Source organism: Gopherus evgoodei, chromosome 3 (genome assembly GCF_007399415.2).
Source record: "Gopherus evgoodei ecotype Sinaloan lineage chromosome 3, rGopEvg1_v1.p, whole genome shotgun sequence".
In the NCBI taxonomy this organism is placed as follows: domain Eukaryota; kingdom Metazoa; phylum Chordata; order Testudines; family Testudinidae; genus Gopherus; species Gopherus evgoodei.
In genome coordinates, this window is record NC_044324.1 from 59,920,833 (window position 1) to 59,934,355 (window position 13,523).

The following is a 13,523-nucleotide window of genomic DNA, read 5'->3' on the forward strand; positions in this document are numbered from 1 at the left end:
CAGATAGCAACATTTCTTTCATCCATCCTTGTTGCAGAAGTCCCAAAGGAAGGACAGCATACATGTCATAAGAAAACCCTAAGACTGTGGCAGCAACATCACAGGTGGCAGCAATGCCTCTAGGAGCTCAGTATGACAACAAAAACCTGTGTCTCCAGCCCAGTCTGAAGCTCAGAAGCAGACTAGTAACAACCCCTGTATAACTGTGCCAGTGAAGACAGCCTATGTGTCACTAGCACCTCTAAATTAGTTATGAAGTCAGAGGTGATTTCTTTTCAAGAACAGTCCATTGTAGTGAGAGAGGAGAATAGAAAAGAGAAGCTTTTCAATTTTTCCCCATTAGACAAGGAATTTTCTAAAATTCCTTGTGCTTTGTGCAACCAATTCATTTATTAAATCTTACATAACTAGGCAAAAAGAACAAGCATTATATAAAGTGCTTTGTAAACTAATCTGCAAAAGAAAGCCCTTTCACATCTGTTGGCTGCTAAGAATACTTCTGAGTCTTTCATTAGTCTAATTCTGTCTGGAGTTGACAGGATTATATGAAGGCATTTGTAAAGAGCTTGGAAGATTAGCTTTTTCGAAACCCTTCAAAACTTCAGAGCAATGAGAATGAGGAGTATGAAAGCTGTAAAGCAATTAAATTACTCCATAGACAGCAACTTTTTTTAAGGGGAAGGGGAAGTATTTTTTGGGAAAAACATTTGAAATGAAATTTGTATGGCTCAGGATGATGGTTTTAAGAAATGTTCTCTCCTGAACAGACTAAACATTCTCACTAATAGCAATGGAAATAGAGCATATTCATGCTAACCAGTTGCAGCCTAACTTAAAAAGGCTGTAGAATCTCTTAGTGGACTCTTTTATTCCTCCAAAGGGGTGGCTACTTTCTGTCTGTATTAGCTACTATCATGGCCTTTGACTTTTTTTATTTCTTTTGAGCTAGATAAATTGTGGGTTGTTTTTTTTTCTCTATTTTTCTGAGATATCTTTTGACACGTGGAATTGTTTAGTTTGAATGGGAGGAAATTATTCATGTAGAATCCCAGACTGGTTTTTTTAATTATAAACCTACAAAAGATGCCTAGTAGAAAATAGGATTCTTAGCAAAAAATATATTTGTATTACACATTGTATCATCTATTTTCTTTGAAAATGCAGTTCTATATTGGGGTTATAATTTGAACAGGTGGTGCTGTTATTGTCTGATGCCCATATCAATCTCACATGGCAGTAGCCCATTCAGACATCTGTATAGGGGATGAGAAGTTGGTAATATTCGTGCATGTGGCTGAGCACGTTTATTGAAAATTCTAAAATCCTTTAGGCTTTGAACAAAGGAATCTAAAAATATGACAAACTGTTTATTTATTTTCCAGTACATAAATCCCTATTTCTGCATAACTTAGTGTTTGACATCCAGTTGGGAAGTTTTTCACCAGTGCTTTAATGTTAATAATAGCTTATGCAATGATATGAAATGTTTCTGTCTAAAATCTTGAAAGACACTAGAGGAAAGTACTATAAAGTTAAGATATATAAATAAAGTAATTTTCCATATACAGTTAAAAGACTAGATTTGAAAATTTATATACATGGCTTGGCAAATAAGATTTTATGCCATACTGTTTTAATAACGTGATTGTAACTTACCAACGTTTTAAAATAGTAAGACAGTTGTACTTGTCTACCTCTAATTGTATCATTCTGCCTGTCTAGCAAGTACAGGACTCAGATGTTTTACTGAGGTAAATATTTTTCTAGCAACAGCAAACTTGTCAGCATTGATCCATCTTTAGGTATAATAAATACATAAACTCTCCATGAACTTCATGAGCTCTCTGTATTCCATTTACTTTCTCTGAGCTTCAGTTCAGCTAACTTCTGCATTTCCTTATTTTTTGGTGTCTTAAAAATATGGGATGTGACAGACCCAGACCAGTAGGGTACAGGAGTCTGGTAGAGGGCAAATATACTGGTCACTGGATGAGTAGTTTTCTGTTCCCTGAGTGACCAGAGCAGGGGCTGCACTAGAGTAATCAGGAACCTGTTAGAACCAATTAAGGCAGACAGGCTGATTAGAACACCTGCAGCCAATCAAGGCAGGCTAATCAGGGCACCTGAGTTTAAAAAGGAGCTCACTCCAGTCAGGTGAGGGGGAGCCAGAGGAGAAGAAGTGTGTGTGAGGACCTGGGAGCAAGAGGCACAAGGAGCTGAGAGTGAGAGGGTGTACTGCTGGAGGACTAAGGAGTACAAGCGTTATCAGACACCAGGAGGAAGATCCTGTGGTGAGGATAAAGAAGGTGTTTGGAGGAGGCCATGGAGAAGTAGCCCAGGCAGGGTTAGCTTTCATGCAGCTGTTACAGGAGGTATTATAGATAGCTGCAATCCACAGGGCCCTGGGCTGGAACCCGGAATAGAGGGTGGGCCCGGGTTCCCCCCAAACGTCCCAACTCCTGATCAGACACAGGAGGAGTAGATCCAGACTGTGGGGAAGATCACTGAGGTGAGCAAATCTGCCAATAAGCGCAGGACCCACCAAGGTAGAGGAGGAACTTTGTCACAGGGCCAAATCTTCAGTTGATGTAAATTGGCATAACTTCATTTTTGCCTATGGAGCTATGCAAGAGTACAGCAGCTGGGGGCTGGCTCCAATGTCTGTATTTGAATCCTTCAATGTATATTTGTTGGTCCATCTCCATTAAGACAAAAAAAAGTACATGCTTGCTTTGGATCCACCCAAAACTTGTTACATTATGCCACTTTTTAATAACCTTGTTGAAAAGTTCAAAAGCCACTGGCACTCAGATGGACGTTGAACACTACTAATATGAAGACTGAACATTTGTACTGTTTACATTTGTTTTTTTTTTCTTTTTAAAGAAAGCACCCTCCTGTATGATACAGACCCAGTGCTTGTGGACAGAGCCCTGAATGTCTTTACCTGATCGAGGGCTAAGGTGCTGGGCAGTATAAAAAAGGATACCATCTGCAGAAAGAGGCTGAAATTGTAGTTGGATGTGAGTCTTGTGTCGAATATGAAAGGAAGCAAATGACATCCACGATGATTCATTACTTCTGAAAGATGCATCGCTTATGGATAAGGCTGGAAAATACAAGAAGGAAAAATATCTTTTATAAAAAGGTTGGGTTTTATTTAGTGGAGGGGAATCTGTCATGGTAGAACTGATTCTCTCTAGCCTTTACATTGTTCATAAGTGCAATATTTTCAGTTAGTCTCCTTCCACAAGACTAAACATAACCTGAGCAGAGATTTGAAATCAATAGCAAGAGGATCCCATGCCATTTTATGTTTTGGTACATTATTTTCAATAAGATGTCCAAGTCCATGGCCTTCGTGGTGTTATTAATACATAATGGGAACTCTGTAGACTTCAGTGAAATTTAGGTATAATTTTAAAAATCTTTTAAAAGTTAAGTATTAAGCTGTTTTATTCCAGGAATATAAACAAGCAATGCCTTCTTCCATATGCAGAAGCAAATTTTAATATAGGAATTTTTCTGGCAATTAAGAAATACTTTTGGATAATTACACTGAACCACTCTGTAGCGCAAATTATTCTACATTATACTGGCATGGAGGAGTCTCAGACAATACGACAGGAGATCTAATGTAGACTTATGGACTGTACACAGGTCTGTTACTCTGATTTGCTATTGTCCTTAGTAGTCATCTTCCCTATGCCCACAATAAACATGGCTGGATCAACCGCTTTCACCCTGTTCTGTTTATGCTGCTCTAAACTGTTTCAGCTTTTCTTCCAGTGAAAAGATAGCCATTATTAAAAATTTGAGACATAATTAGGTTAATCATTGGACAAATCAGCATAATAACTTGAGGATCCCTGCTGTACAGATAGTAATAATGATACCTTGCTTTGGCCTTTAGCTTCATACTTATTTTTTTATAGGTTGTAGTTATTAACTTTGGGGAAATGCCCTCAATTTATCAACTAAATAATTCACATCTTTGTAATGATACAGAATAAATGTCAGGTTCTGATCCCAATTACACCAGAGTTACTTTGGATTTACATTGGTATAACTGATCAAAATCTGACCATCTCGGTTTAATACATATAAACATATTAAACAAATGAACATGCTTCAATGCACAGATACCATGGTGGTAGACCTAGTATAAAAATCTAGATAGAGTATATAGTTAGGAATATTTTTATGTCACAAATAAAAAGTTTCTGGCCATTATACTAGAAAGATGACACGTCAATGATGAAGACGTGCTCCCAAGAGTAGCAATTATTAGTTAATAATTAGCAGTAATAAAAGCTGCCAACCAGATCTAATATAATATATGCCATTAAAATACACCAGGAAAACAGAAACAACCAGGAATCTGGTGGCACCCTAAAGACTGACAGATTTATTTGGGCATAAGCTTTCATGAGTAAAAACCCTCACTTCTTCAGATGCATGGAGTGAAAGCTGCAGATGCAGGCATTATATAATAACACATGAAGAGAAGAGAGTACCTCACAAGTGGAAAACCAGTGTTGACAAGGCCAATTCAATCAGGGTGAATGTAGTTCACTCCCAATAATAGATGAGGAGGTATCAATTCCAGGAGAGGCAAAGCCACTCCCAGTTCCCATTCAAGCTCAAATTAATGGTGTTAAATTTGCAAATGAATTTTAGTTCTGCTGTTTTTCTTTGCAGTCTGTTTCTGAAGTTTTTTTGTTCAAGAATAGTGACTTTTAAATCTGTTATAGGATGTCCAGGGAGGTTGAAGTGTTCACCTACTGGCTTTTGTATGTTACCATTCCTGATGTCCGATTTGTGTCCGTTTACCCTTTTACGAGGGGACTGTTCATGTACATGGCAGAGGGGCACTGCTGGCACATGATGGCATATATCACATTAGTAGACATGCAGGTGAATGAGCCCTTGATGGTGTGGCTGATGTGGCTGGGTCCTCTGATGGTGTCGCCAGAGTTGATATGGGGACAGAGTAGGCAACGAGGTTTGCTACAGGGATTGGTTCCTGGGTTGATGTTTCTGTGGTGCGGTATGTAGTTGCTGGTGAGTATTTGCTTCAGGTTGGGGGGTTGTCTGTAAGCGAGGACTGGCCTGGCTCCCAAGGTCTGTGAGAATGAGGGATTGTTTTCCAGGATACATTGTAGATCATTGACAATGCACTAGAGAGGTTTTAGGTGGGGGCTGTACGTGATGACCAGTGGTGTTCTGTTGTTTTCCTTGTTGGGCTTGTCCTGTAGTAGGTGATTTCTGGGTACACATCTCACTCTGTCAATCTGTTTCCTCACTTCCCCAGGTGGGTATTGTAGTTTTAAGAATCCTTGATAAAAATCTTGTAGGTGTTTGTCTCTATCTGAGGGATTGGAGCAAATTTGGTTGTATCTTAGGGCTTGGCTGTAGACAATGGATCATGTGATGTGTCCTGGATGGAAGCTGGAGGCATGTAGGTAAGTGGAGTGGTCAGTAGGTTTCCGGTATAGGGTGGTGGTTATGTGACCATCGCTTATTTGCATTATAGTGTCCAGGAAGTGGATCTCTTGTGTAGACTGGTCCAAGCTGAGGTTGATGGTAGGGTGGAAATAGTTGAAATCCAGGTGGAATTCTTCAAGGGCCTCCTTTCCGTGGGTCCATATGATGAAGATGTCATCAATGTAGTGCAAGTAGAGGAGGGGCACTAGGGGACGAGAGCTGAGCTGAATGTTGGCATACTGTGGGGCCATGCAGGTACCCATAGCAGTGCCACTGACTTGAAGGTATAAGTTGTCCCCAAATTTGAAATGGTTGTGGGTGATGAACTAAAATTCATTTGCAAATTTAACACCATTAATTTGGGCTTGAATAGGGACTGGGAGTGGCTGGCTCATTACAGAAGCAGCTTTGCCTCTCCTGGAATTGACACCTCCTCATCTATTATTGGGAGTGAACTACGTCCACCCTGATTGAATTGGCCCTGTCAACACTGGTTCTCCACTTGTGAGGTACTCCCTTTTCTTCATGTGTCATTATATAATGGCTGCATCTGTAACTTTCACTCCATGCATGCATCTAAAAAAGTGAGGTTTTTACCCATGAAAGCTTATGCCCAAATAAATCTGTTAGTCTTTAAGGTGCCACCGGACTACTTGTTGTTTTTGCGGATACAGACTAACACGGCTACCCCGATACATGAAAACAGAGTACGAAAGGTAGAATGAAAGGCTATTAAAAAAATCTCCTTGTTCTGGAATTTCCAGTCCTTGGTTTTACAATATGTAATAACTAGAAGTTTCCATTATCAGTTTAGTAAACAATCATCATGCTGGTTTTTGTTTAACAGTCACTCTTGTTTTTAAATATATGTTCTTTGCTTTCCCTAGGGTTTCAGAACTATTCTTTTGTTATAAAAAATATTCACAGCCTGAATTATATGGAGAATGTCTATGTTGTAAGAGTCAACACTATGTTTAAATATGTTGCTTTTCAAATGGAGACATTGGGGAAAGAGTACACAGATCAACTGTGTCTGGCTGTCAGCATGAGGGACCCAGTTTCACTTTGAGTTTAGTTCGGTCCGTCCTCCCTAGGGCGTCAGCAAGGACTGTGGAGACTGTGGATGCAAACGGCTCAACTCCAGGGGGTGGAGTGTTTCACTGCTATTTAGTATCCTCTTTTGGACAATAGGACATTGAAGGGCTCTGGAAGCTGAACACAGACAGACAGACTATATTGAATAAAAATGGCTATGATACAGGGCCTTTGAGGAGAGAGTGTATAAAGATGAAAACGTAGTGATTTCAAAGGACCACACAAAGAACACCGAAGTTCCATGATATTTTATTTTGCAATAAAGGAGTATAATATCTCATTTTACATACCTTATGCTGACACTTCTAAGATAAGCATTTATTTCTATTAGTGTAAAATAAATTCTTTCTAATACAGCAATATCCAGTCTCAGAAAATAAGCCATTCATGTCATCACAATGCAATAGGACTAACTAGCTGAAGTATTGGAGTGCTTCGGACCAACCTAAATGCTTGTACATTATCCTGTAAAATGAGCTACTGCAATCATGAAAATTATGTGATTTGACATATACATGGAAATATGAACACATATTGCTAAGATCACATGGCTTTAAGTATATTTGAGAACAGAGATGCTCAGGTTAGAGCTTGATGACATTTTTCAGACAACTCATTTGCAAACTGCCAGCACACACACAAAAATCAGTTATTTGCACAGCTTTAGTTTAGAATGACATTTCAGCTTTATAATAACAGTATATTATAAAACTCTTAAGTCAAAAAATAAGACAATGTAGGTTCTTAAATTTATCTTAGGACAGGTATATGCAAAAGTATCATGTCAAATGCAGAACTGACTGACTGCTGTATGCTTAGCAATGCACTTCGCCTATTTTTTTTTCTGAGCTTTGAAAATAAGATGTTTGACTGGTGGGACTTAGTGGTAGCAGGATGATTTTTGTACTCAGGATACACATTTGAGAGATAACAGCTGAGAAAAATGGACTTCTGTGTCAGTCCTTTCAGAAGCCAAGTTTCACAGGAATAGTGCTTTATCACAATATTGTTCTAATTAGGCCACCAAACATCTCATTATGCAGTTTAATTGCATTTAAAATTAGCACAATGGATATTTAAACAAACACTCATGTTCTATACCAGACTATGTCTGTAGTTACCAGTAGATACCTACTTTTTGAGCTATCTAATGAAGCCAGCACATCTCTAAATGTTATAAAGAGAATTTAACTCTAAATCTCTCCAGACCAATTAGAGTTCCAGGAGCATGTTGTTGCTGCAACTCCTATTGCTGAAGCACATTCTTCTTTCCCTTTAGTACTCATTATTATCTGTTAGGTTCCCTGTACTATGCCCTGTTGGCCAATCCTGCCGTGCTCAGAAATCCTGTCCTGTCCATTGCTATCGTCATTGAGGTCTCTAGGTGATTCTTGCATCCCAATTTCCAGCAGGTGTAAACAGGGGGTGCTTAAGCACATTCCCAGCATGCTGCCTGTGCAGTTTCATTGCAATAGCTTCCTCTGACAGCTCTTTGCCTCAGAGCTATTAGCAAGGCCTCCTTTCACTAGAATCTTCTCCTGACTCTTGCAACCTTTGAAGCGAGAAGGGTTGGAAGTGATATAATCATAAAAAAGATGGTCACACTGTGGAATCTTGTGTGAAATAAGACAAATAATTGGTAATGAGTTAGGCCCCATGCTCAAAAGAAGTGAACTGGAAAAAGACAGTTACCTTTTTCCATAACATGTCCTTCGAGATGCATTGCTTATGTCCATGCAACTTAGGTGTGTGTGCTTGCCACATGCACCGGTGCCAGAAGTTTTTCCCCTCATCAGTATCCGTAGGGAATTGGCTCCAGTGCCCCCTGGAGTGGCACGTGTATGCCGTGGTATATGGGGTGCTGCTGGCTCCCCTCACCCTTAGGTCCTTGTTGGCAGAAATTCTGACAGCTGAGAAAGAGGATGGGTTGTGGAATGGACATGAGCAACACATCTCGAAGAACACCAGTTATGGAAAAAGATAAGTCTTTTCTTCTTAGAGTGCTTGCTGATGTCCATTCAACTTAGGTGACTCCCAAGCAATACCACTTGGAGGTAGGTAGGAGTTCACGGATGCGTAGATTGCAACACAGCTCTGCTGACCCAGCATCACCTCTGGCCCCCCAGTAAGTGCTGGCATAGCGGGCCACAAACATGTGCACTAAGGACCATATCATGGCTCAACAGCTGTACTGGATCGGGAAGTGTGCCAGGAAGGCCACCGAAGATGCCTGCACTCTGGTCAAGTGTGCTCTGACGATCAGTGGCGGAGGGACTCCTGCCAACTCACAGCAGGTGCAAATACAAGAGGAGATCCAGTTAGAAATCCTGTGTGTGGATGCCAGGAGGCCCTTCATTCTATCAGCTATAGAAATGAAAAGCTGAGTCAACTTACAATAAGGCTTTGTCCGATCTAGGTAGACAGCCAGGGTCCTTCTTACATCCAAAGCATGAAGGTGCCTCTCTTCACCAGTCTCATGGTTCTTGGGGTAGAAGACCAGAAGGAAGATGTCCTGGCTCATGTGGAAAGTAGACACCACTTTGGGAAGGAAGGCTGGTGGGGCTGGAGCTGGACCTTGTCCTTATAGAAGACCATGTATGGCGATGCTGAGGTCAGGGCTCGCAGCTCAGAGACTCACCTCGCCAACGTCACCATCACCAGGAAAGCTACCTTCCATGATAGGTGAGATGGAGCACGATGTCAAAGGCTCAAAGAGCAGGCATGTGAGCCAGGACAGAACCAAGTTGAGATCCTACTGAGGGACTGAACTTGTGGAAAAAGTCTCTCAATGCCTCTGAGGAACCTGAACGTCAAGTCATGGGAGAACACTGTCTGCCCCTGGATTGGCAGATGAAAGGCAGAAATGGCCCCTAGATGTACCCTGATAGAAGAGTGTGCCAGGCCCTGGTTCCTCAAATGAAGCAAGTAATCTAAGATCAACTACACCAAAGAATGAGAAGGGGAGATGCCTTGTTCGTCCGTTTAGCGGGAGGACCTCATCCACTTGCCAGGTAAGTCTGTCTGGTCTAGGGCTTTCTACTCTCAAGGAGGACCTTCTGGACCTCTTCCAAACAGGCCCATTCCTCAGGGTTCAGCCACACAACATCCACACCATGAGGTGGAGGGACACGAGATTTGGGTGCAAGAGTCAACAGTGACAGCAGGTTTGGTCAGTTTGGCAGGGGCCATGGAGGGATTGCTGCCAGGCTCGACAGTGTCCAGGACCAGAGCAGGCAAGGCCACACCTGGGCGATCATGATAACCTGCGCCTTCTCTCTCTTGATTTTTGCTAGGACCTTGCTGATGAGCGGAATCAGAGGGAACGTGTACATCAGGCTTTCTGTGCATGGCAGGAGAAAGGCATCGGAAAGGGAGCCCTGGCCCAGACCCCATTGGAGCAAAACTTGTGGCACCTCTTGTTCTGCCTAACAGGTCAGGAAGGAAGACCACATATGCCCTGTGCACTGCCCTGAGGTCTTTAACATTTGTATAGTGTCATTTCCTCTGGGGAACATATCCTGGGTCTGGAGGGTGCCAAGGTGTGCCCCCCCAGCCAAGGTCCAAGGCGTCCAAAACCAACTTGACTGAGTGAGGAGTGCTGATGAAGGGAACTCCTTCCATGACTTTCCTGGAGTTGGTCCACCATTGCAGTGAGGTAAGTACTGTCACGGGGATGGTAACAACCTTTTCCAGGTGATCCCTTGACTTGGAGTAGATCGTCGCCAGCCATTGCTTCAGGGGTTGCATCTGGAGCCTGGCGTGGTGCACCACATACGTGCACATTGCCACATGACCTAGGAGGCACAGGCAAACCCTGGCAGTGGTCAGGGGAAACGTGGAGACTTCCACGATGAGGTCTGTCAATGCCATGAATCTCTCCAGCGGCAGAAACACCCTGGAGCAGGTCCAGTGGAGCATCATTCTGATGAACTCTATCCTCCGTACCAGAAGTAACATGAATTTTTTGTTGTTTACCAACAGGCTGAGGCAATGGCAAGTGACTAACCTCCCTTTGGACCTGGGACCTGGAGCCGCCTCTGGTGAGCCCGTTGTTGAGGTAAGGGTAGATCTGGACACCCTGATGTCTGAGGTCAGCAGCCACCACTGATATGCACTTTGTAAATACCGGTAGTGCTGTCACTAGGCCAAATGGGAGGACCACAGACTGATAGTGGTTGGGACCTACTGTAAACCAAAGGAAGTGTCTGTGTCCCTCAAAGATAGCGATGTGAAAGCACACATCCTTCATGCTGAGGGCAGCGTATCAATCTCCTGGATCTAGGGAGGGGATGATAGAGGCCAGGGACACCATGGGGAACATCAGCTTCGTTAGGAAGCGGTTCAAATCTCACAGGTCTAGGATACGTCGCACACCACCGTTGGCCTTGGGATTAAAAAGTAACAGGAATAGAACCCCTTGTTCCTGTACTCTGGAGGAACGACCTCCACTGCGCCTAGCTGCAGTAAACCCTCTACCTCCTGCATGAGGAGACTCTTGTGAGAAGGGTCCCTGAAAAGGGACGGGGAGAGGAGATGGGAAGAAGGGTAGAAAGTAACTGAAGGGTGTAACCCCATGCCACAGTACTGAGGATCCATCAGCCCGATGTTATAGATGCCCACGCGGGAGGAAAGGAGAAAGGTGTTTGGCAAAAATAGGGGAGGAAGGATCCTGGGAACAGTCCGGTAGGTCGCCCTCAGGCATATCCTCAAAATGAGTACTTGCCCGTCAGCTTATTGCGAGCCGAGCTTGACTGAGAAGTCTGTGAAGGCTGGTGGCTAGGACACCACTTGTAGCCTCTGGATTTCTTATGGGGAGGCTCCTGGCAAGGGTGGCTCCCCTGGCCCTGAGGCTGCTGAGGCTTGAACTACTTGTGGGGAGGGCTGGGAACATACAGTCCCAATCTTTTAAGAGTTGTGCGGGATCCTTGAGGCCATGGAGCTTATTGTCCATCTGTTCCACAAACAGGGCTTTCCCATTGAAGGGAAGGTCTTTCATTGACTGCTGAGCCTCCATGGATGCACTGGAGAGGAGCAGCCAGGATGCCCAGCGCATAGCAATGGCTGAGGCCAGGGTTCAGGTGGCGGTGTCTGCCACATCTGATGCTGCCTGGAGCATCACCCAAGCCACATTCGTGCCCTCCTCTATGGTTGCCCTGAACTTCTTCCTAAAAGCCTCAAAATTGGCCATAGGTTGCCAATATGTTAAAGTCATAGTGTCCCAGTCCTGATGGTTGACACCCTCAACTGGAGACTAGAGGATGAATAAACTTTAAGCCCAAACAAGTCTAGTCTCTTGGAGTTCTTTATTCCTAGGAGTAGCCCCGGACTGACCTTGTCGCTCCCTGTGGTTAACTGCCTCTACCACTAGGGAGGTAGGAGCAGGGTGGGTGTACAGGTACTCGTTGCCTTTGGATGGCACAAAGTACTTGCGCTCAGCCTTCTTGGAGATGGGGGGAAGGGAGGAAGGAATTTGCACAGGGCATTGGTGATCTTTCAGACCCCTTCATAAAGGGGCAAAGCCACCTTCGCCAGCGCAGTGGAGCAGAGGACATTGAAGAGAGAGTCTGAGGGCTCCTTTAACTCCTCCACCTGAAGACTCAGGTTGGTGGCGACCCTCTTCAGTAGTTGCTGGTGTGCCTTAGCGTCATCCGGAGGAACTGGGGAGGGGGCTTCCTTATAGCCTCGTCTGGTGATGACAAGGAGGATGCTGGTTGTGGAGGACCCTACAGCACCATTGGTGACCCAGTGGCTTGCTCCCCTACTCCCTCTTGGACTTGCGGGGTCCTTATGCCCAAGGCTTCATGCACCAGAGGAGGGTGGGAGAGAGAGGCAGCTGGTCTCTGAGGCTCCAGACATCAAGCAGGAGGCCTGGATGAACCCCCACAGGTTCCATGCGTACCATGGCACTGGCCACTGTGCCTAAGGCCACGGGGCCGGTTTTGGTACCGACAATGTAGCTGGTACTGGAACTAGGGGTGAGAGATAGCTCAGTGGTTTGAGCATTGGCCTGCTAAACCCAGGGTTGTGAGCTCAATCCTTGAGGATGCCATTTAGGGATCTGGGGCATAAATCTGTCTGGGGATGGGTCCTGCTTTGAGCAGGGAGTTGGACTAGATGACCTCCTGAGGTCCCTTCCAACCCTGATATTCTATGAACTTGTCCCACCGTCAGGAAACCTCACTCTGAACCAGGGCTGGATCCTGAGTGGTTGCTCCCAGGTGACCAGGTCTCCTTGCCCCAGTCCAGAGCCTCCTCCCACATCCTTAACCCCTTATCTCTGGCCCCAACCCACAGCCCCCTCCTGCATACTGAATTCCTCAGCCCCACCCCCAGCCCGGAGCCCCCTCCTGCACTCTGAACCCCTGCCCCAGTCCAGTGAGGGTGGGGGAGAGCAAGCCACTGAGAGAGGGAGAATGGAGTGAGTAGAGGGCGGGCCCTCCGGGAAGTGGTGATGCCACAGGGAAGGGACAGGGCTGGGGTGTTTGGTTTTGTGTGATAAGAAAGTTGGAAACCCTACCTAGTCCCACTTATGTAAGTGCCCTACTACACCAACATCATACCTCCACCTCCACAAGAGGTGTAGGGCTTATGTCAGTGTAGTTAGGGTGACAGAGTGTCTATGTAGACACTGCCTTACATCAGCTGCTGGCTTCATGCTGGAGCCGTGAAATTGACAAGAAAGCTGGGCAGCTAGAGCACAGCTGCCCCTAGTACCCCACTCTTAGCTGGGCTGAGGCCTGCCCTGCTCCTCACTTAGACAGCTGCCCCCTGCTTCTGGTGTGGTACGGAGAGGTGAGAAGTCCAGGCGGCTGCCTCTTGCTCCTGGTGGGCAATGGGGAGGTGAGAAAAGCTGGGAGCAGGGAGCTGAGAGTCTAGGAAGAGCACCACCGAGAGAAAGAGGATAGTGTGGACATGAGCTGCCATAGTATTTCCATAGTGCT

At 44.6% G+C, this 13,523-nt stretch overlaps 1 protein-coding gene and 1 long non-coding RNA gene across 2 annotated transcripts in view; one reads left to right on the forward strand and one right to left on the reverse strand.

The window, feature by feature from the left end:
- Positions 1–13,523, reverse strand: part of EYS (eyes shut homolog) — a 1,559,204-nt gene that overhangs the window by 14,289 nt on the left and 1,531,392 nt on the right. Inside the window, 1 exon segment of the mRNA XM_030558318.1 lies at positions 2,948–3,109. Within this exon segment, the coding sequence (XP_030414178.1) occupies positions 2,948–3,109 (162 nt within the window).
- LOC115648298 lies at positions 8,314–10,639 on the forward strand. Its single transcript, XR_003999514.1, has 3 exons — positions 8,314–9,593; positions 9,876–10,014; positions 10,564–10,639. It is a non-coding gene; the product is annotated as an uncharacterized LOC115648298 (long non-coding RNA).